Source organism: Durio zibethinus, chromosome 21 (genome assembly GCF_047325235.1).
Source record: "Durio zibethinus cultivar Kanyao isolate XHJ-2024 chromosome 21, ASM4732523v1, whole genome shotgun sequence".
Classification (NCBI taxonomy): Eukaryota; Viridiplantae; Streptophyta; class Magnoliopsida; order Malvales; family Malvaceae; genus Durio; species Durio zibethinus.
The window spans coordinates 21,675,838-21,700,246 of record NC_143182.1 but is presented as its reverse complement, the minus strand read 5'-3'; the positions used below and the strand labels follow the sequence as shown (position 1 = coordinate 21,700,246).

Sequence of the window (24,409 nt, the reverse complement as noted above, 5' to 3'; positions counted from 1 at the left end):
AAAATTAAAAAAAAAAGTTTTTTAATCACTTATTCTAAAAAAAAATTTCATGTTATAAATTTGCATTGACTAAAAAAAATAAATTTATTTAATAATTTTTTATAAAATTATTTTTTATCAAAATTAATTTATACTTTGTATTTTTTAATAAAATAATGTTTAACTTTTTTATAAATTATTGATTCAATTATTAAATATTTTACTTTTGATTAGGATTATTTTAGATATTTTGTACTATATTATTTATTTTTTTATATAATTTCAAATATTATAATTTAAAAGCATTAATGAATTATAATATTATATCAAATATGATAATTTAAGATTATTATGATCAATTACCTTGTGATTTTATTTTCATAAGAATTAATTCATCGTGATGATTTTGAAAATGACATCAAATGCTATTTATGTGTTTAAGTGTTTTAAAATAATAAAAATAACAAAAAAAAGAGATATTTATTTTAAGAAAAAATAAATCATTATTTTAGTCCATTAAATTCATTATTTTAATTCAATGGTATTTTCAAAGGTTCTTTTGGGAAATTTTTAAAAAGAAAATAAAAATCGAAATAATCACTGTTCTTTTCTCAGCTTTCCTTATTTTTCATACCCTCCAGTCTCCCGCCAAATTCCACAACCGGCTATAACCGGTAAACCTTCGTACAACCTCCCAGTTTCTCCGGTTCCCCATATTAAAACATTATCCACGGCCAAAAGAAAAGAACTCTTTTATGATTTTTCCCCAAACTCCCTCTATTCCAATTTGAATATGATTTTCTTTCTAATTCGAAAACCTAGATAAAAAAATCCCAAAGTTTCCTTTTCCTAAGATCACTTCTTTTCGTCGTTGATTTTCTTTTAGCTTCTGTTTCTTCTGGACTCGGTTCGGTTTTTTTTTTTTTTTTTTTTTTTGCTTTAGGGTTTTATTTGGAGTTCGATGAGGGTTCGAGAAGCTAGGTTTTGGATTAATCGGCAAGAAAGTACTGTAATTTTTTTTGACTCGAGACAATGAGTGCCGTCAACATTACAAACGTCGCCGTTTTGGATAATCCAGCATCGTTCTTGACTCCATTTCAGTTCGAGATCTCCTACGAGTGTTTGACTCCTCTTAAAGACGGTGCCTTTTATTGTTTGTTGGTTTTAATGCTTTATTTTGTTAGGGTTTAATTTGTGTTTAAGGCTATAGATTTTGTTTTTGTTTTTGTTTAATGAGAAATGGTGGGAAAAGAAAATGATTTAGGATACTTGAATGAGGTTATTAGTTAATTGGGGGTGTAATTGTGGGTTTAGGCTTTTCAATGTTATTGAAGAAAGTTAGGGTTTGGTTTAGGCATAACTTGAACTTTGCTTGCAAGAATGCTTCGGCTTTTGTTTAACTTTTCTTGTTTTTGAAGAAGAAAAGAAAGAAGAAACCTGTCTTAAGTTGTAAAGTAGATTTACTTTTAGTCAGTTACGTTTCGGTTTTTGTATGCTTAATTTAAACAACAAGTTAATGTTTAGGCTGTTTGATTTGCCATATCAGCCTATAAGAATACACTTAAGGACTCAGGCACAAGATTTTAGAATTCTAGGGATGCATATCTGGATATTGGAGACAACCTAAGCAAGAGCCTAGGGGATTGACTAAAGTTGCAGAATGGGTTGCTCATAAACATCATATACAGAAGCATTCTGAAGTTTCTAGAATAAAGAAATGGGGGAAGGCCTATTATATGTGTAGAAGAGCAGCCTTTCAGCTAAGAGACCTGCTATTGTATGCTCTAGCCAGGAATAATTTAATGCATGTTGCTTGGACTTGGAAGTTGAATTTTGGACAAGGATATGTGTCTAACATGGTTTCGTTCTAGCTTTTCCAAGTCTTTTGTTACATTTGGAGGGTTTGAATTCCAAACACATCCACTTTGAGGGTTGGTATGTGTTTCAATGGGTACTTCAGGAAAATGAAGATTCATAAAATTGGCCTTAAGGTGAACCCTTTTGAGCCTACTACAATTCATTTATGGTTTCTGGGATTTATTAATTTCTTCCCAATTCATAATATGTCAGTGCAGGAAGATGGTTGGCCCTATTGCTGGTGAGAGATATATGGAGTTCGTATTTAATTGTTGCTCCTACTCTGAAAGGAATAGAGGGATCTGTCTTTTGAGAATCAAATCGGTTTAATTTTCCCGGATATGTTATGGCAGAAAGTCATGTCATGTATCAATAAATTACAATGTTATATTAACTTTCTTTCTGAGTTCTTTTTAGGAGTCTTCTGACACTTACTGAACTAATGGAGATGTCAGTTTGAGACTTTCATTGTTCACTTATCTTCTGTTTCAAGAGAAGCAAGATTGTGGCAGTTTCACTGTTATCTCCGTTGTTTAGCCACTAAACATTTGCTGTCTCGTATATGCTTTGACTCATTATTATAATGTAGACCCACATCATCAACCTTGATTGCTAAAATATAAAAGATTATTGCAAGTTTATCTGCACTAGATCACTCATGTTGTTTCTCACGGCCTGGCAGTTTTTCCCTCATTGTTTTTAAGTCTAGTTAGAATACTGTTTATGACACTTTTTTTGGGGTTGGGGGTCGTAAGCATAAAGAGTTTTTGTTGTCTTCACATCTTTTTGTGACAAAATATAATGACTAAATATCCATCTCTGACTACTGAGCTGAGTTTTGCTAACCTTTTGTTTTCTTCACATCTTTTTTCGAGGTTAAAATGTATTCATGTTTTAATGGCTGCAGATTTAGAATGGAAACTTATCTATGTGGGATCTGCGGAAGATGAGACTTATGATCAACTACTGGAAAGTGTACTTGTTGGACCTGTTAATGTTGGAAATTACCGATTTGTATTACAGGCAATTTCTGCTGACTACTAATTTTTAGTTGTTTATGATTTATGGATTTGATGTATCTGTTTTAACTTCTTACCTTTGTCCTTGAATATGTTGCAGGCGGACCCACCGGACCCATCAAGGATTCGTGAAGAGGACATTATAGGTGTGACGGTGCTTCTCTTGACTTGTTCGTATCTTGGCCAAGAATTTGTGCGAGTGGGTTACTATGTTAACAACGATTATGATGATGAGCAGCTTAGAGAGGAACCTCCCCCCAAGGTCTTGATTGAGAAAGTCCAAAGAAATATTCTATCTGATAAGCCCAGGGTGACAAAGTTCCCCATAAATTTCCACCCTGAGAGTGGTGGAAATGAAGAACCCCCTCCAGCTGATAACCCTGTTGAAAATGACGGAAATGAGGAACTTCCTGCTACACCAAATCAAAAAGAGGAGGAACCTTAAATTTTCAACTTGCAGACATTGCTGGTACTTAAGATAGATGGCCTGGTAATTCTTCTGGGGATTAAACTCCATATCTGAACCACATTTTGACAATTGGATGAAGATGCTTAAGGATAATAGTTCAGAAATGCTGGATTGTTTTTGGCTGTTTTTGTATGTTCAGAATAACTGTTTCACTCAGATGATTTGCCTTAGGCACTACTTCTGAAGGAATTTTAGTTTCATTTGCTTTGGGCTTTACCATCTTAAACATTGCCTTTTCTCCCTTGCTTTTACAGGCATTGTGGTTTTTTTGGTACAGATTGTTGCCAGTATCAACCTGAAAATTTGGCAATAAAAATGGATTTCATCTGATTTCATGATCTATTATTTTACTTTCTCCCACTATATTTTTTCATCCCAAGTGGAAAGTACATTTGACTGATGATTTAATTTTTTATTTACTATTAACTTTCCGAAAACCAAAATGCAATTAGTAAATTACAAATCATAACATTTACAGTAAAATATATCTTAAATGCAGTTTTACACTACAGATGCATCTGAAAAATTCGGACTGATTTTTATTTTAATTATTAACTACTGGGGGTGTCTTTGGATTACAGCCACTTAGGGTGCAGCTGCTATAAAAGGATGTATCAGCCGCAACTTTTGAATCCAAATGATGACCAATCCATAAATTTTTTATTTTAATCCCTTGAATTATATAATTACACAGAAAACATACTTAACAAATTATTTTTTCTTCTTTTTATTTTATTTTTTATATTGAAATTGTGAAATAGTTTTGTTAATTTAATATAATAAATAAATTTCATTACATAATACATTACTAAAATAATTTAAATAAAATTTATTATTTATTAACAAATTTTATATAATAAATAAAATTTATAAATATTAAATAATTTAAAATTTTTATTATATATAATTTTTAATATAATGTCGTGATTTTTTTTATTATAATTTATCTTTTTATCATCATTATTTTTAATCCAAACACATCTCTCAATAATTTTAATCTCATCACTAAAATAATCAATCTTACATTTACCATTGTTTTCAATTTGATAAAAATTAATCTTACCGTTCATGTGAACAAATCCTAAGTATATGTTTTCAAAATTCATGAATAGTGCAGGAAATGCAAACAGCAATCAGAACCAAAATGCCAATCTCCTTAAATAACTGTGATGAGCTCAGTAAGTCTTAAAAACAATCCCAAACGAAGATGAATGAAATTGAAAGAGAACTGTGATGCCAATATTTAAAAAAAAAAAAAACATATGGAAAATCTAAAACTTAAAAGGATTTAATGAGGTTAAATTGCATATCACTGTTCCACAAAACTCAAGGCAAACACTTTGTTACATTGCTCGCTGATTTATTCTTTTTAACAGCGTTCATTTCTAATTCTTACGCCCCCTTTTGGCTCCATTTTTAGTAGACTGCTTTTCTTCCCTTGTTATCTGCGGTTCATGTTAGGGAATTAGTATAGGCTTTAACTTAAACTAAAGAAATGCATGAAAACTTAAATTTCTGTTACCTTCCTTTTTGAACCCTTCCCTGATCGATGACGTCCTCCTTTATGTTTCTTTTTCGGTTTATCCTAGTACAGGACAATAGAGTGGAACTTAATTTCCTACATGGATATTCAATCTTCAATCTACAAAAAACTTCAAATTTCAGACCAACCAACCTGTGCAACAGCATCAATTGGGGCATGTGTTTCTGCAGCAGTCTCTTGATTCTCAATTTCCCCATCACTTTTGAGCACAGTCTTCAGTCTACCTTCCTTGAATAATTTCTCTGATCGAGCATGCCTCTACAATGGTAAGGGAAGTTTTTTTAGATCAACATCAGAGACCCTATATAAAACCAAACTCGCAAACTCGTATTCCTTTTATCCTGATCAATTGGCAAGCGTTACGTAAAAATTATGCCTGTAACCATCAATTGACATGTAGGCACCACATATAAATGGCGAAAGTGTGAAGTGCCAAATATAATATCTTATCATTTCCTCAATTAAAAGGTCGACAATTACCATATTGAAATTTTTTACAAGTCTAAATGTTTTCAGGATTGGATTGAAGATTGGCATATGGTTTCTCAATTGTTGATGCAGTTATTGAGTATGATGTTATAAAAGAGAAAACAAGTCAGCTATCTTACCTTGGATTTAAAGTGAGCCCTTACAGTCTCCTCATTCAAACAGACAATTCTCGGGCATAACTTGCACTTAAAAACCGATTTACATTTCAGTATACAGGCAGGGAAATCATCTGGCAATGATTCTTCTTTGGTTGGGGTGTGTGATTTTGTCTCCGGCACTTGAGCACCATGTTTACTAGGTAACTTATTGTTGACAAATATTTGTCTATCATCTTCACTTTCATCATTATCATCATCTATAAAACCTGACATGCCACATCATGTTAACCACAAAAAAGGGGGCATGTTTCTGGAATCAACACAAAAAAATGCATGTCAAACTTACATACTGTCTAAATGATAATCATGACATGTAAATGCTAATAATATAATGACTAAGCATATGAGATAACTTAACTACCGTTCCTACTTATAAATACCTTAAATATAACAGAGAAAGATAAATCAATTTGGAATTACATAAAAATGTTAAAGCCTAAGAAGCTTGTTTTATGAAGGATGAGATTGTTATGCATTCCCTTCCCAAGTACACCAGAAACAGGACAAGTTTTACAAATGGACTAGACATGAAAATCACAACAGGTTTTTTTTTTTTTTTTTTTTTTTTTAACAATATACATGCAAAACTCTCATCAGGTTTGACTGATAAGAGTTTTGCATGTATATTGTAAAAAAAAAAAAAAAAAATTATGACCTAACATAATTCCCTTTTTTGGCCTTTCATTCAGTTGATCCCCTGAATTATGTGATATGTGATATAAAGCTTAGTTTCTTCTTGTTGTATACATGCAAAACTCATAAATCCATCTTTCTTTTCATGTAAATTACTACATTATTAACTTTCTCAATTCAATTTATGTAAATCTCAACATCTGCAACTTATTCCCCTGTGCGCAAACTGCAGTTTCCTTTTGTATGTAAAAAAAAATATACCTGTTGAGTCAACACCAACTTCATTTGCAGAACTATCCTCACTCTCATATCCTGAAAGCAAACAATCATATGATATGTAAATCAGTAACATTAGGAGTAAAAAATAACTGTAAAAAAAAAAAAACAACCTTTGGTCAAACTTAAGTAACTAACCTGAAGATGTGGAGCAAGTCTGATCATTTTGTTTTACTTGAGCAACAACTTCTTCTGATTCTGATTCTGATTCTTCTGCGGCTTCCAATTCAAGTTCGGAGTCCGAAGACGATGAAGATGAATCTGACACATTATCTTTATCCCCGTGTTCAAACTTATAGAACCGTCTCTTTATCATTTTACACTGAAAGTTTTTGAAACCATCAGAAGAATCAAATAAAGGGTTATCAATTTACACTGAAAGTGTTTGAAATCACTCAATTATATGGAAAAATAAAGAAGATTTTAAAACTAAGGGAGTGTCAAAATCTTCTCAATTCAAATGAATGAGAATGCTTACGAAGAGTTCGTGATGGCCTGTCGCAGAGGAGGAGTAAAGCGTGAGCTAGAGCCAGAGCCAGAGACAAAGCCAGAGACGGAGAGAGAACGCGGTAGGGTTTTAGGTCGAGGTATCACAAAAGAAGAAACAGTCAAACAGGAAACGTGAACTTTGGGTTGGGCCTTAGATCTTCCTTCCATCCTTTAATCTTTAATGACCAATGGGCCATGAAAAACAGATTTTTATGTCTCTCTATTTGTTTAATATAGAATAATCTAAATCAGTGACATATAATTTTCGTATTAAATATGTTATAAATATATAAATTTTAATATTTTATATAACATATCATCAGTTTTAAACTTAGACATAAAGATTAAAAAAAATTCTTAAATAAAAATTCAATAATCATTTAAGTTGTTGATATTTTATTGTCATTAATTAAGTTATGATTCTTTTATTTTAAATCAATTAAATTCTTAAATATTTATTTTCATTCAATTAAATCTTTATAAATTTATTTTTATTTAATTAGGCTTTCAATTGGATAAAAATAGTTAACCATTTTTCCTCTAAAAATATTCTAATTGATTAAAATAAATATTTGAAAATTTAATTGATTGTAAAAAAATAATAAGAATTTGAATGATTATTAAATTTTAATTTAATGACTTTTTTAATCTTTTTACCTTTAATTTAGTATTAAATTTAGTTGAAAGGGCATTATGCGCTTAAGTTCTATGGAATTCACAACTTCGTCATAAAGTATTTGGCTCACATTGTCATACTGAATGAGAGTTTCAGGGAGTTGAATGGCGTTGTGGCTGGAAGGATTATTAGTGACAAAATCAAGTTTAGTGAAGCTAACTTTGTCCTCTTTGCTTTTGTCGTTGTTCTTCTTGTAGTGCTAGCTCAGGTGACAAAATGGTGGGAAGCTCTGTGGCTAATGATTGGTATTTTTTTTGTGGATACTAAGAATTTTGGAAGAGTTAGAAGTCGAGGAGAGAGTAGAAAAGTAGATTGGAAAAAATAAAAGAAAAAGAAGAAGAGAAAGGTAGAAAGGAGATCTAGCCAAAGTTCGACGATGGCTAGAGTGGATGCAAAAAATTAGTCCTAATTTGATAGTCGGTGACTAGATTGAGTGCAAGTAACCTAATCGTTACGAGTTCTTGCTGGGATTGGCAATACAATCTGAATGCATTGGGTTTTAATATGATTTGATTTTATAAAATTATTATTTTTTTATTTTTGAAAATCAAATTCGGGGTTTTTTTTTTTAAAGTTAGAGTTAAGTTAGGTTTTAAATAAATTCGTTTTAAAAAATAATATTTTATATTAAAGATTTTTTATTAATTTCGAATTGGATCAAATTAATTATGATTTTATACATATATAAATCGAGTCAAATTAGGTGTAAAAATAATATTTGAATATTAAATTGTGTCAAGTTTGAATATTTATTATATACAGTCGATTTGAGATCAAGATAAATAAAAAATTCGTTTTAATCTAACTTGTTGTTATCTCTAGTTCTTGCATCGATTAATAAATTAGAGAAGAAAGGTGAACAGATTTTTTTAATATTATTTTCGAAATTCCTTTTAACTTGATGTAATCTAGTTTGCGCATTTTTTAACTTTCAAAGAGTATTACTCAAAGATTGGATGCTTAAATATTGTCATTGAGTGGTTGATTTGATCTTTTTATCTGGGCTGATTAGAAGTGCACGTGTTTGGTTATCAAGAAAATGAGGGAAAGGGCTATTTAAAATTTTTTTAATGTATTTTTAACCCACTCAAGCTAATTTTTATGTTTTACCATGTAATTATAAAATTGAATTTATAATAAGGTTGCTATGATAGTTGAACTGAAACGATAAAGATTAAATAAGATTTACGTACGATAAGATACGGTAAATGAGCGAGTTTTATTTTTAGATGCTGCATATTTAAGATTTAAGTTACTTCTATTTATATTTTTTTGAATATTAAAGTTTTTTTTTGAATTTGAATCGTTTTGGTTTCTTTTTTTTTTTTTTCGGGGGGGGGGGGGGGGGGGGGGCGCGGATTTTAAGTTTGATTGTATTGATTCCAATTTTTTTTTGTGTTTGGATTTTTTACTTTTTTAATCAATTTAAATGTACCTTAACAACAAAGAAAGAGATACACTAATTTTATTGCTTGAACTAACCGTTCATTGGTAACAAGTAACCTTTGTTACCTACACCAAATAACATCCTCATTTCCCTCACCATGTTCATCAGGTGAATGGGATGCCTCGGGAATGATAAATCAGATTAATTCAGATGTGGCAGCCTGTCTTTGGTTGGCAATTTGGTAGAGGAAGAAACGGTTTGAACAACGTAGCATGTTGCATTGTTAGACGAGAGGATAATAATTAAATGACAAATATAATATGTTAATTGATCTTATAACTCATTAAGCATCACCAATCCTTTCTCAACTGTCATTTACTACAACTAAATCACAAAGTGGGATTTTTAGAAGGATAGAAGGATAACAACTTAAATAATCCATCTCAATTTTATAATACTAAATACATATTAATAAGGATGAAAAATCAATCTGAAACCATTAAATTTTGACTCAATTCAATCTTATAAGATCAAATATTTTTAAAATCGAATTTTAAATTGAGTTGGATTAATTTTATTTCCAAAAAACTTGAAATTAATTCGGAGATAATTTTATACGAAATTTATATCACTCAATATATTTACTAAGTTACCTTTGTTATATATATATATATATATATGCATTAATACTTTATTAAATCACAAGTGCTTTCTTGAAAGGATAATAACTTAAATAATCCATCTCAATTTTATACTACCGAATGCGTATTAGTACTTTATTATAGCTTTATTCATGTAATGCGCATAGAGTAAGAGATCAATCAAGCAAGAAAAGAAAAAGTTTTTATCCAATCTTTTCTATCACACTTGTCATTCATTACATCACATGCGTTGTACGTGATATAGCATTATAAGTATCTTGTTTTTGTTAAATAATTTATTCTAGTAATGAAAAGGACTATGGAAACAATTTTCACACTGTGGACCTTAATTATTCAAAAAATTTTTCAAGAGATGCAAGCAATCTTAAGCCCCTGCGAGCAAACAGCCAATAATTACAAAAGAAAAAAAAAAAAAAAACGATAAAAGATAACATAAAAAGAAAAAATATTTTTTTAGCATGTTATTGACCCTAGTTCTTAGATGATAATTAATTAATAAAGATGATATTTATTTTATAAATTAATTTAATCCTATCAAAATAAAGATTTTTCAAGGTGTTATAAGATCACATAATTTCATCTTATTACTAAGGGTGTAAATGAATAAAATTTTTGATGAACTATTCGTGAACATATTTGATTTTTATTCGTTTTATTTATTTATTAAAATTAACAAATGATCTTAAATAGCAATTTTGTATTTATTTATTTAACGAATCGAATACGAACAAAAATATGTTAGGTTTGTTTGTATTCATGAACAAGTTCATTTAAGATTTATTTAAAATTGTTTTGTTTACGATTCATTTATGTTTATTTAGGGTTCGTTTATTGTGAATTTTATAATTATATATTTATTTGTTTAAATTTATTTGATTATAATTTATTTATTATCAGTGAACTTATTTGTTTATTGTTCGTAGATATGTTCATTTATGTATATATGTATATATTCATTTAATATTCAGAAACTAATTTGTTTAATTTAAACGAGCTTAACATAAATCAAACGTGAATATCTTATTATTTTAAACAAACTTAACTTGAACATAATGAATAATTTTCTTATCAAACATAAATGATTTTAAAAATAAATGAACAAATCACGAATATATATTCATTCATTTATTCATATTCAATTTATTTAAACCCCTACTTATCACACCCTTGTAGATAAGTAATTCCATATATTTGTTTCACTACCTTAAATCCGTTTGACAAATAATACTACTAATTTGTTCGGATAAATATATAGCTTTCAAATAGAATCCCTACACTAATTAATATTAATTAATGAACAAACAAAAAATATGCAAAGCAAAACAAACCTCAATACAAGACAGAACCGATCAAAAACTTGAAAGCAATAATGCGCGCAAGACAAAAATAATTACAAAATAAATAGAGAAATTAGTAAACACTTTACATTTGAACAAACTGTAATATTTTCTTGGTTGATAACACTATGAGTTAAATTAACAATGCTATTAATGAAATAAAATAAAAAAAGAAATTCATCATTATCATTAAAAATACATATATAATCCGCATAAGAAGAAATTATAACGTAAAATATGCTCATAATACAACCAATGTTTCACAATTTCTAGTATAAAATTTTGTTGGATTTAAACTTCTAAGAATCATAAAAATTGTAAGAACTATTTGTAATAGTTCTTATATTAATCATATAAAATTTTGTTAGATCCAAATTTTTGAGAATCATAAATGTTGTAAATTATATTGTAATTTGTTAGATTGAAACTTCTCAGTTTTATATTGATATATAAATTTAATTATTAATTTTATTCTAATGAATATATTCATCAATAACTATGGTAAATAATATAAAAAATTCTAAAATAAAATCCTGAAACTTAGCTAAAATTAAGTGGAAATGATTGCTATAGTATTGGTGATTTGATAACGTTGATTAGACCAACCTAAAGATTGATGTCAATTTTATTTGTTGTTGGTGGAATAATATCTTTTCTAGGCCTCGCTCTAATCACATTATGCTGCTTATATGGAAATTTACTGTGGTTTTAGTTATGCCTATTATTTAAAGAGCGTAAAAATGTATTTAATGAGCATTTTAACCTTAAAATTTAAAGAGCATCTATGATTCTATTATTATTATTATTATTTATTTATATATATAGTTATGTGAATTTTTAAATTTTGATCTTGACTTTAAGGATGAAGTAAAATAATTTAACAAGATTGATTTGTAATTATTTTATTTATATCACCATGTTTTTCAATTTTTATTTTTTTAAAATCTTTTTGTATTTTATTTAAAGTTAACTTTTTGTTATTATTTATTTATTTATAGATTTAACTAAAATTGCATTGAACCCTATAATAGATCAATAATATGTATTGATCATTTGAGGTATTATGCATAAGCTTGTGCAACTTCAATTTTTTGTATTTTCGTCTGATCTGCCTTTCTTTCGTTAGATGCTGTTTGAATACTTGTTGCCTATTGCTACTTAAATACTTGTTATTAAATCTGGTAATTCGTGTCACCATACGTGTAAAATACTGTGTTTTATATGAAAATCTCAAGTCATAGTTTATGCCAACACAAAAATATAAAATATAATTTTTTTGTTTTATTAAACCTATTTATAATTTTTTAAAATTTTAAATCATGTTATTTTTATATTTTTTATTCATATCGTGTTACTGTATCGTATTTGAAATTATCAGGTATACTTATTATCTATTGGTGCCAAGTGTAGTTTTTTTTTAGTGTTCATATTATGCTGGTAGTGGAAACAATTTGGTTCACATCTGCCTTTTTTCTTTCTTTTTTTTTTTTTTTTTTTCATGCAAAAATGGTTTGTTGGTTTGCACTTTGCACCTCACTAAGGAAGGGAAGAGTATTACTATTGATAAAAAAATGTATATTGAATGAAACAATGCTATTTGAGAATTAAGACTTGGACTGTAATTTGATTAATTTCTTGATTGTAATTGGCTAATGGTTGCTTTTATTTGAGTTTATGAATATATTGGACTGTAACTTGTATTGTTTTATTTGAGTTTGGATTGTGTTTGACTGTTTTAGTTAGGAAAGACAGTCCAACTTGTACCTTGCGGGTTATGATTCAATCCAACCTTTTAAGGTTGTTTTTTTTCTTGAAAATCCAGTCTCGGGTTAGATAATAGTAGAAAAAAATGAGATCGGGTTAGGGTTAGGCTTTAGACAAACCGACCCAACTCGATATATATAAAAAATTAATTAATTTAATTATTTATATAATTATATATATTTAATTTTATATTTATATTAAAAATAATATTTTATATTTTAAAAATAATATTTTATTAATTTTGGGTCGGGTTGGGTTGGGTATAATTTTTTATAATATCGAATCGGGTCATGTTTGGGTATGAAAAAAAAATTATTGGGTCTAGTTGGGTTTGGGTTTTATATGTATAAAGTTAAGTTGGGTTCAAGGTGAGCAAAAACCCCCCTCAACTTGACCCGTTGTCATCCTTAGTTTTAGTGTTGGTATAACAATGTTGTTTGGTATAAATTTCATTGTTGATTGTGTAACACAAAACACCTCAATAAAAATCGACTAAATAAAAAAAACTAATCGTAATTCATCAGTTTGAATCGGTTTGGGTATTTTTGGTTTTCGCTCTATTTGTCTGTCGATTCAGTTTTTCATGGTAACAAATCAATATAGTTAGTTTTCTGATTTTTACAACAAAATTAACTGAACCAATCATATTTTCTATTCTAATGATATGGTAACATAATATGAAGATGATATAAAAATTTCATGAAAGCAAAACGATGTCAAATTTTAATGAAAAAATATGTTTTGTGTTTGATATATTGACATAAATTGTGATATGATAATTTTTATATTTTACATGTGTTAGAATGAAATAACTATATATAGATATACGAATTATCATATAAATTGATTTATGTAAGTTTTTGACCAAAAAAAAAAGAAAAGAAAAACATGGGAATAAATTTTTTTGATAAAATTACAAGTAAATAAGAAATTACAATCATAATAAAATATTACATCAATATATGATAAATTACTGAATAATCAATTAAAGAACTAGAATGTAATTAGCTAACTAAAGTCATATATAATAAAATTTAAGTATAAAACCTCAATATTCATTTCCTTGTTGTCACTAAGCCAAAACCTCCTTAACACATATTAAAGTAATTTTAAATGATGTGTTAAAGGCATGATTATTAGTGTAACAAAGCAAACATGATGGAGGGGACTCTTGGCGTAATCGATAAAGTTGCTGCCGTGTGATTTGATGGTCATGGATTCAAGTTGTAAAAATAACATCTTGCAAAAAATGCAAGAAAAGAGTGCATACAATAGATCCTTCTTTGGATCCTATACATAGCGAGAATTTTACACACTGCATCAAATCTTTGAAACTAACCAATGCACTAGCAAAATTTGAACAGACAACGAGATTAGCTTAAGTAAGATTGAAAATTACAATGATGATGATGAGATCAATTATTGTAATGGTAAGATATGAGTTTGGATAACAAGATAACAGTTGTTGTGAAATAGGAATAAAAAATGACCACTAAGGATTATTCTAAAATTATATTAATAAAATATTTTATTTATATTTTGATATTATTTAAAAATTTAAATTCTTAAAATTTTTATTTATTTTCAATCAAAACATTAATAAATATGATTTATTTATTAATATATTATATAATAATAGAACTTGTTTATATTAAATCAATAAAGTAATTTCAAATTTTTAAAATAAAAAATCAAAATGAAAAAACAAAAAAAAAGGGAAAAAAATGAAGATTAATGTATGGATATTTTTGTCTAATCTTATAATTTTAAAGGCAAAAAAGAAACAAAAACAAAAGAAACATGGGTAAAATTGGAAGGAAAGAAATGGTAAGAACAAAAGATTTATGATTGGAGGCCTGGAGCCATAAGGTTCAATGGATAATTGGAGTAAAGCGCGCTCCACTGATGTTACTCAAACAGGACATCGGTGAGGTTGGAGTTAAAAATTCGCGCAAATCGCACCTGAATCCTCCTTTAGTGAAATCTAAATGAGCCTTAAAAATTTGATAGCCATCCATGCCATCTACCACTTTACAACCTTTTTATACAATACTCAAGCCGCTTCTTCATCCCTTCTCACTATTTTTTTTTAATAAAAAATTCTTGTAAACAAATGTTCAAATAACCAATAGGCACAACAACAATTCTCAGTAACCAGAATTTCATCGAAAAATGGCTGACTCCTTTGACGGTAATGTTTTAGCAGCCAAATCCTTTGCCCATTTTAGTGTTACCCACATGTTTGGCATCGTAGGCATCCCCGTTACGTCCCTCGCCAACCGTGCCGTCCAATTGGTTGTCTGTTTCATCGCTTTCCATAACGAACAATCCGCCAACTACACGGCTTCCATTTATGGCTACCTCATAGGCTGTCCCGATCTTCTCTTGACCATATCAAGGCCGGGTTGTGTCCACGGGCTAGCGGGTTTGTCCAATGATATGATTAACACTTGGCCTATGGTCATGATCTCGGGTTCTTCTGATCAATAGGATTCTGGCCGTGGAGATTTCCAGGAGCTTGATCAGATCGAAGCTGTGAAACCCTTTTCAAAATTCTTAGTTAAAGCAAAAGATATTAAAGAAATTCCTAATTGTATTGCTAAGGTTTAGGATCATACAGTTTCAGGTCGACCCGGTGGGCGTTATTTGGATTTACCAACTGATGTTTTACATCAAACAATAACTGAATCTGAAGCTGAAATATTGTTGGCTGAAGCTGAAAACGAGAAATTGCTCATGCATATATTTCAAGATAATTTAACTAGCTTGCTGCAAGATGATATGTTTAGTTGGGTAAGATCCATACCCGATCATGAAAGGATTTGACCCATTCCTTCATCAATTAATACTGACATATTATAGATATGGCTCTTGATCGCTTTTCTTTACAAAGTATGAAAAAAAAAAGCGATTGAGTCCTTCAAAGAGTATACTTAGAGATGGTGGGATATTGCCGCTCAGGTCCAGCCACCGTTGATTGAAAAAGAAACAACAGTTCTCTTTGTGAGTACTTAAAGTTATCCTATTATCAAAAGATGATAGGAAATGTGACTAAAAATTTTGCTGTGATCTCGAGTGAAATCATTGAAAACACTATTAAGAATGGCAAGCCTGAAGAAGGAGAATCCTTTGTAGCCAAGAGAATGCCCAAGAAAAAAAAAGCAAAACTCAAGCTGTGAATTTCAAAGGATAGCAAGTCAGAAACTACTCCTTTTACCCATAACCTGTTTACCCCATATACTATCCCACCATAAACAATGCCTCAGCTTTTCTATACCAACTAATGACACAATCTGCTTGTCAACCCACTTATCAATCATCCTTTCAACCACCTACCAATACTTACCTCCCTAATACCCCTCATACTGCTAGGCCCTCTATGCGCCCATCTAACCCAACAAGCAGTCCAAGGGAACCACGAAATGATTGGGAGAAATCCACCTTTTACCTCAATCCCATGACCTATACGGAGTTGTACCAAGAACTCTACAATAATAATTTAATTGCTTTTCTCTGTATAAAACAACTTAAACCCCCTTATCCCAAGTGATATGATCCTGTTGCTTATTGTGATTATCATTATGGAATCACGAGCCATTCCATAAAAAATTGCACTATTTTGAAATTCAAGGTGCAAGTTTTAATTAGAGATAGGTTGATTAATTTCGATACAAGTAAAAAAGCAACACCCAATGTCAATGGTAATCCATTACCTAATCATACAATCAATGCTTTGAATGAGGATGGGAAATGCATGAAGAAAAGAGTAGAAGAGATCAAAACATCATTTCGTCAGTTGTATGATGCTTTATATGAGGCTAGAATGGTATAACTAGTGGACCATACACCTATCATGGGTGATGCATCCCAAATCAAAGGTGTAAGTACCATAATAGGACTCTAGGTCATTCTATTAAGACTTACAAGCAATTCCAGGAAGAAGTATAGAAACTAATGGATTTATACCAGATTGAACTATACGAGAAAAGAAAAGCCTTAAAAGATGCTGAAGTATCTATGACTAACAAGTCAAAATATGTGCCAAACTGAAAATTATATATTGTGGTGAAAAGCCAAAATCAGTCATAGACAGACTTATTTCAAAACTCGTGACTTTCAAGGTCCTAAGTCCATTCCTTTACAAGAATGAGAAGCTATACTATGGAGGTATGGTTGTGAAGTGATAGTCCAAATGTAGAAAGAGAACATACATAAACTAGATGCCACCAACATAATTGATATTGGGGGCATAACAAGAAATGGAAACTGTTACACTCCAGAAGTGCTAGAAAGGGTGAAAAATGAAAAAGGCAATAATGATGGAAAAATGGGTTAAACTAGAGTTAACCCTAAAAAAGGACAGTCCAAAACCTGTGTTCGAAAAAAAAAAGGTTGCAAGTTTTTTAAAGCTAGTAAAGCACAATGAGTTTTCTATGGTTGAGTAGTTAAACAAGATGCCAGCTAGAATTTTTTTTTTATTGTCACTGCTATTGAATTCAAAATCACACCGCAATGTCTTATTAAAGTATTAAATCAGGCTTATATGTCACATAATGTGTTTGTGTAGTATGTGAACCATCTGCTAGAAAATCTGATGGTACCACATTACATAACCTTCAGTGATGACAGGATCCCATCTAAAGGAAAAGGAGCACAAAAGCTCTGCACATCATTATAAAATATAGAAGTCATATTATAGTTAAGGTCCTTATTAACAATTTTTCGGCTATTAATGTTATGCCTATGTCTACCCTAACAAGGTTGTCCATTGATATGTCTCACATAAAAAGTAGTGACATGGTCGTTTGAGCATTTGATGGGACTAGGTGTTTGGTATTAGGAGATATAGAAATGCCATTGTAAGTCAAGCCTTGCACTTTCAATGTGAAGTTTCGGGTTATGGATGTTTTTCCATTTTTAGGCTATTTGTTGGGTAGACCATGGATTCACATGGCAAGTGGTATTCCCTTTTTCTTACACCAAAAAGGTAAATTCAACGTGGAAGGTCAACTTGTGATCCTGGTTGGAGAAAAATACCTATTAGTGATTCAACCCATGAATGCTGTCTATGTAAAAATAATGAAAGAATCATTTGAGTGTTCTTATAAATCCTTTAAACTTGTCAATACTATGGGTGAAGGATCTAAGCTATACCAATCAACCATAGTTCAATAGAATTGTGATTTGCCAAATTGTTAATAAGGGTTAATATCTAAGAGGAAGGGGTAAAAATCTGTAAGGAATTAAAGAGCCTCCAACAATAATGGACAACAGAGAAAGATTGGGTCTAGGGTATAAATTTGAAAAATGGAAAATGAAAAAGATGTAGGATAACAAGAAAGAAAGAAAAATAGCAAGAAATATATCAATAGTCATACTGCATCTATATAAGACTTTTAAGTTAGAAGAATATATGTATCTAAGGTCAGAAAGAGATGTTGAAGATGGGCTGAGCATGGAAAAAGCTTTCATTGAGATGTCCATCCAGATGATAGGAGAAAAGGCCCAAGAGGAAGAGGTGTTTGTTCATCCATGTTTTTCAGGTTTTGAACTTAAAAACTAGAGCATCATCGAGATGTCTACTATCCTTGATACCCTTCTAATGTAATTATAATTCTCGATTGCTTATGCCTAAAAGCATTGGGATAGTCTTTTGTGTATGGCTCTCTTATCAATTATTATCTCAATAAAAGCATAAGATTATGCATTTTTATTCATCTATTCTATTTAGTTTTTTTTTTTTCCTTTTGGTCAAACCATTTTGCCAATATCTTCCATTTCATTTAATTTTTGGTCCTTAAATGAATGCAAAAATAATCATGATAACAATTAAAGACTTAATTTTGAAAACTCAATTAATGCTGATGAACTTGATATCGAAGATGACTCTAAATCTATATTTTACCTCCAGATTTAATAAGATTGATTAAATAAAAGAATAAATTTATTGAGCCTCATTAGAAAATTATTAAGATGATCAATTTAATAGATGATGAGAATAAAAAAAAGGTTATGGTTGGTACATCGCTTTCATTGGTTGATAAATAGAGGTTAAATGATTTGTTTCAAAAATTTGTAGATGTGTTTGCCTTATCTTATCAGGATATGCTTGGGCTTAACATTGAAATATTAGAACATAGGCTACCCTTGAAGCCTAAATGTAAGCCTATTCAACAAAAGTTAAGAAGAATGAAGCTTAAAATACTGTTGAAGATCAAAGAAGAGGCAAAAAAGCACTTTGATGTAAGTTTTTTGCATGTGACCAAATATCTTGAGTGGGTGGCTAATATAATACCTTTTTTTAAGAAAGATGAAAAGCTATGAATATGTGTAAATTATCATGATTTGAACAAGGTTAGCCTGAAGGATAATTTTCTTTGCCTTATATTGATAGACTGGTGAATAATGTGGCCCGACATTTTGCATTCTCTTTTATGGATGGATTTTTGGGTTACAATCAAACAAAGATGGCCTAGAATGACATGGAAAAAACCATTTTCGTAACTATGTTAGGTACCTTTTAGTATAAGATTATACTTTTTGGATTAAAAAATACTAGGGTAACTTATCAAAGGGCTATGGTGACATTCTTCGGTGACATAATACACAAAGAAATTAAGGTGTATATGAATGACATGATCACAAAATCTCATGAAGAAAAAGACTGTGTAGCTAACCTCAAAAGATTATTGGAGAGACTAAGAAAATTTTAGCTTAAGCTAAATCTATCCAAATGTACATTCAGAACCAAATAAAAAAAAATTAATGGGCTTTGTGGTTAGTGAAAAAAGAATCAAAGTTGATCTAGACAAGATACGAACAATCCAAAATTTATCTTCACCAAGTACTCCAAAAAAAGTCTAAGGTTTTCTAGGTAGATTGAACTACATCTCTCGATTCATTTCTTAATTTACCTCTAAATACAATCCTATCTTTAAGCTCATTTGAAAAAACAATCCTAGTGAATGGAATAGAGAATGTCAAAAAGCTTTTGATAAGGTTAAGTAGTATCTATCAAATCCTTTAATGGTAGTACCGCATGTTCTAAAGAGACCATTAATTTTGTATTTAATCGTACATGAGAAATCGATAAGATGTCTATGGGGGCAACAAGATGAATTTGGTAGAAAGAAAAAAACTATTTACTACTTAAGCAAAAAGTTCATAGAGTATGAGTTAAATTATTCATCATTGGAGAAAATGTGTTGCACTTTGGCTTAGACAGCTAAGAGACTTAAGTAGTATATGCTTTATCATACTATTTGACTTATAGCTAAACTGGACCTAAATAAGTACATCTTTAAGAAATCATCATTCTTAGAAAGGATTGCAAGATGACAAGTAATGCTTTCGGAGTTTGATATTGTATATATGAGCTAAAAAGTAATAAAAAGAAATGCCATAGTAGAATTGATAATGAATCGTGTTATCGAAAGCTATGAGCCAATGAAACTCAATTGTTTAGATGAGGAATTAATGGTTGTTTTGAAATTAGTGAAAGAAGATGACAATGAGAAGTCATGAAAAATGTACTTCAATGGGGTTGTTAATGCCTTAGGGCATGAATCGAAAAAATTCTAATATCTTTCGAACGGTATTATGATCTTGTTATAATAAGGTTAAACTTTAATTACACCAATAATGTGACAGAATATGAAACTTGTGTTATAGGTTTACAAGTTACTTTGGACAAAAAAATTAAGTTATTAAAGGTGTTCGAAGTTTAGCTTTGGTAATTTATTAATTGAAGTGAGAATGGGAGACAAGAGATTTGAAGCTTATCTCATACCATAAGTATAACTTGGAGTTGTGCAAGTAGCTTGAGGAAGTTTGATTCAAACATTTGCCTTGTGAAGAAAATTAGATTGTAGATATCTTGGTTACTCTAGCTATAATGATTTGGATTGATAATAATACTAAGATTTAGCCCATTGAGTTAGATGTCAGAAACATATAAATACATTACGCCAATGTGGATGAGGAGAAAGATGAAAAGCCTTGGTATTATGATATCTTGTAATACTTAAGGAATCAATAATATCCAAGTCAGGTAATAGAGAATGATAAAAGAGTCCTGAGGAGATTGACAATAGGATTCTTCTTAGATTGAGAGATTTTTTATAAAAAAAATAGAGATAAAATATTATTATGATGTGTAAATGTAGTTGAAGCAAAGAAGATTATTGAGGATATGATTGACAGGGTATGTAGAGCACATACAAATGGACACATGATGGCAAGAAAAATTATGAAAGCTGGATAACAATGAAAATTGATTACATCAATTATGCTCAAAAGTGTCACAAGTGCCGATTTATGCTGACAAGATCCATGTTGTGCCTATTGCTTTACATGTTTTGGCACCACTTTGGCCATTCTCTATGTGAGGCATGGATGTCATTGGTCACATTACTCCAAAAGCATCAAATGAAAATAGATTCATTTTCATAATGATTGATTACTTCACAAAATGGGTTAAGATAGCTTTTAAGGCAAATGTGACATGATCAATGGTTTGTAAGTTTACCAAGAGAGAAATAATCTATAGATATAAACTCCCGAAGAGGATTATCATAGATAATACTAAGAACTTAAACAGCAAGATGATAAAAGAGATATGTGTTCAGTTCAAGGTTAAGCACCATAATTTGGCACCATACTGCCCAAAGTTAAATATGGCAAGAAAAGCTACAAAAAAGAATATCAAGAGGATTTAGAGAAAATGATTGAGACGTATAGAGATTGGCATGAAAAATTACCTTTTACTTTACATGCCTATCAAATGTCAGTGCACACATTTATTGAGGTAACCTTTTTTTTTTGGTTTGTAGGATAGAGGCTATATTGTTAGTGGAAGTAGTTCATCTTTGAGAGTTTTGAAAGAAGTAGGATTAAAAGAAGTTGAATGGATTTAAGAGCCTTATGAACAACTGAACTTCATTAAAGAAAAGAGGTTGGCAGCACTATATCATGGCCAATTATACCATAAAAGAATAATAAAGGCTCATGACAAGAAAGTTCGATTTATTCAATTTTAAGAAAAAAAGTTGGTGTTGAAAAGAATTCTCTCGAATCAGCATGATACTAGGAGAAAATAGACCTTGAATTAGGAAGGACCGTATTTAGCAAAAAAAGCTTTTTTAGGTGAAACATTAATCTTAACAGAGATAGATGGAGATGATTTTTTCAATCCGATAAATTTTGGTGTTGTGAAAAAGTACTTTATTTTTTTTAAAAAAGAAGAGATCAAATCACAAACCCAAAAGGGTGGTTTGAACTAAAATGGAGTTTTTTTCTAAGTTGAAAACCTAAAAAAAACAACTTGAATAAGGTGAGCACAACATCATTTGAGGGGCACACCAACATGAAAGCAAGTATATTTTAAAGAGTTCTAAAGTGCTAAGGGATGGCATGGTTAAGTATTTTGAAAGAATCTAAGATATGTTGTCATGATTATTTGAACGTTTATCTTGTGGCATGGTTGTCCTAAATAGTCATCCTTGTTTACCTTTGCCATATCCAGCTAACAAAATTATCCCAAATACCTATCATTTGTAATCTAGTTTCTTTTCTAAATAAAGATGTTCATTATTTATATCTCATTTTCAATGTGTGCCTTTTCTTTCTAAATACTTTGTAATGAATAGAAGAAATATATGATTTGCATCTTATATATCTTGAAATTGGGATAATGATTGATAATTGAATAATATCATGGAAGATTGTACATTACGTTAAAGGGATTGAAAGGTACAAAGGCAAAACATGAAACTTTTAAAGCCCGGTATGACCTTTAATTTCATAAGATGAGTGCCAATTTGAGAATGGAGTTGTTTTTGTCCCTATTGTTGGAAACTTGAAGAATTTGGAATTAAAAAAAAAAGTCTTGAAAATTTGTATACCACAATCAATAATGTATTTGCACTACATACATTGCATACATGGATATTCATTCCATTTATCTAGAGTAGAAATGTCACAAAATCCAACATGAAGAATGCAAATCCAAAGATTTCAAATTTTTGATGGAGAAGAGATTTTTTAGGTAAGATTTTTAATATTCTAAGAAAAATCTTTTTAAATATTTGAGCCTCTGATTAGAGGAATCCATTTTCTATTTTAAATCACTAAGCCTCTAGTTAGAAGATTCTTAATTTTAAAGTTGTTTAGCGTTTATTCTTAATTTTAAAGTTGTTTAGCGTCTGTATAGAGGAGCCCATTTCTTATTTTGAAGTTGTTTATCACTGTTTAGAGGAGCCTATTTCTTATTTTAAAGGTGTTTAGCCTTTGTTTAGATGAGCTCATTTCTTATTTTAAAGTTATTTAGCCTCCGTTTAGAAAAGCCCATTTCTTATTTTAAAGTTGTTTAGCCTCTATATAGAGGAGCCCATTTCTTAATTTTGTTTTTCTCTATATAAAGGAGTTTAGTTTGTTGAATCTCTATTTAGAAGGGTTAGTTGGAATTTTTAAGCTTTATATCTCTGTTTAAAGCAATTCTTTAAAATTCTTCAAAAAAATTTACATGCTTCTGTTTGGAGGGTCTTTTAAAAATTGTTTGGAGTTAAACTGGACTCAATGGTTGCTTATGTCTCTGCATCATTCCCATTTCATAGAAATATGTAAAGAGGACTAACTATAGATATCTCATTTTGTTTAAGACATGAGACCAAATTCTCGATTTTGATTTCCTCAAGATCATCGGGCCTTAGAGGTGTTTATTGGTTTTTTAGGCTTTAAGTGAACTTATCCCAGTTTATGTTTAGGCTTTTAGCCCAAAATACAATTTTTATTTTGTTCAGGCTTTGAGCCCAATATGGTTACTTAGACAACGGCTTTAGCCCGATAAGTATTTTATTATCTTTTTTTATTCCATATGTTTGTTTGTTCTTTAAAAAAACTAAATAAAAAAAAAAGAAAGAAAATCAAATCAAAATAAACTTTCTGGGAATCCCATATGCAAATCGAGTAAAAAAGGTTTTTGGAGTTTTTTTTATTTAGATGCATAAAATTGGAAACAAGGATCAATTAGATAGTTATTAACTATAATCAAACCAAAATAAAATCTTAAGATTCAAGCATTGATTGAATATATTAAATCCCTAAAATTCTGTTAAAAACCCAATAAATCACACTTAAATGGACATGGTGAACGGCAGGGTGAAAAGGATTGTAGTGTTTTTTTTTGGCAAAAAAAAGATTTTTGGGTTCTTTGGTACTGTTATTTAGTACTGTTTTGGTTAAGGTTTTTGGGTTGTGTGTTTCAGTGGTGTTGGATTTCTAATTAAGTTTTTCTTAGGAGATTTTGGAGTTAATTTCTAAGGATTTATTTGGGTTTTGGGATTGGATAGTTTTTTTTTTTTTTAATTTTTTGAAAATCTGGGAAATTTGAAAATTTAGTTGAACATTTGAAGTTTTAATTGAACTTTCTGGCCAGAGTTGAAGTTTTTGACTAGATTTTGGTGAGTTTTTCAAAAATTGTTGACCCAGCCTAGTTTTTGGCCATCTGGATTTGGGGAGTTTAAAGAAAGAAATAGAGAAAAAAATTTTTGAAAGAAGAAGAAAGAGTGCCATTATGAAGGAAACAGAAGGAATTTTGGCTTTTATATAGGTTTGGAATGACATCGTTTTGCGACCTACTTGACTCGTTTGACCTGTATGAACCAACACACAG

General features: G+C 30.0%; 2 protein-coding genes across 3 annotated transcripts; one reads left to right on the top strand and one right to left on the bottom strand.

Moving 5' to 3' along the window:
* The first annotated feature begins 726 nt into the window (after positions 1 to 726).
* On the top strand, positions 727 to 3,654 carry LOC111305775 (histone chaperone ASF1B-like). 2 transcript variants are annotated; one of them, XM_022903561.2, is made up of 4 exons: positions 1,165 to 1,970; positions 2,055 to 2,202; positions 2,744 to 2,859; positions 2,956 to 3,654. In XM_022903561.2, exons 2-4 carry the CDS (start codon positions 2,178 to 2,180, stop codon positions 3,298 to 3,300), a joined length of 486 nt encoding a protein of 161 aa, XP_022759296.2. In that variant the 5' UTR covers positions 1,165 to 1,970; positions 2,055 to 2,177; the 3' UTR covers positions 3,301 to 3,654. The 2 variants fall into 2 exon arrangements, with proteins under 2 accessions (XP_022759294.2, XP_022759296.2); XM_022903559.2 differs by lacking the exons at positions 1,165 to 1,970; positions 2,055 to 2,202 and adding an exon at positions 727 to 1,120.
* Positions 3,655 to 4,457: 803 nt separating this feature from the next.
* LOC111306324 (uncharacterized) lies at positions 4,458 to 7,058 on the bottom strand. Its single transcript, XM_022904222.2, has 7 exons — positions 6,902 to 7,058; positions 6,562 to 6,745; positions 6,409 to 6,459; positions 5,476 to 5,720; positions 5,000 to 5,125; positions 4,847 to 4,909; positions 4,458 to 4,769 (listed from the first exon to the last, which is right to left on the bottom strand). Exons 2-7 carry the CDS (start codon positions 6,737 to 6,739, stop codon positions 4,710 to 4,712), a joined length of 723 nt encoding a protein of 240 aa, XP_022759957.2. The 5' UTR covers positions 6,740 to 6,745; positions 6,902 to 7,058; the 3' UTR covers positions 4,458 to 4,709.
* Positions 7,059 to 24,409: the final 17,351 nt, after the last annotated feature.

Bases quoted from the DNA above. Each gene is read 5' to 3' on its own strand.
- LOC111306324 (XM_022904222.2), bottom strand. From the start codon at position 6,739: ATGATAAAGAGACGGTTCTATAAGTTTGAACACGGGGATAAAGATAAT. The intron at 5,126-5,475 runs GTAAGATAGCTG...TTACCATTGTAG, and splicing joins GGGCTCACTTTAAATCCAAG to AGGCATGCTCGATCAGAGAA. The intron at 4,770-4,846 runs GTAACAGAAATT...CATGAACCGCAG, and splicing joins GGAAGGGTTCAAAAAGGAAG to ATAACAAGGGAAGAAAAGCA.
- LOC111305775 (XM_022903559.2), top strand. From the start codon at position 1,012: ATGAGTGCCGTCAACATTACAAACGTCGCCGTTTTGGATAATCCAGCA. The intron at 1,121-2,743 runs GTGCCTTTTATT...TAATGGCTGCAG, and splicing joins TTTGACTCCTCTTAAAGACG to ATTTAGAATGGAAACTTATC. The intron at 2,860-2,955 runs GCAATTTCTGCT...AATATGTTGCAG, and splicing joins ATTACCGATTTGTATTACAG to GCGGACCCACCGGACCCATC.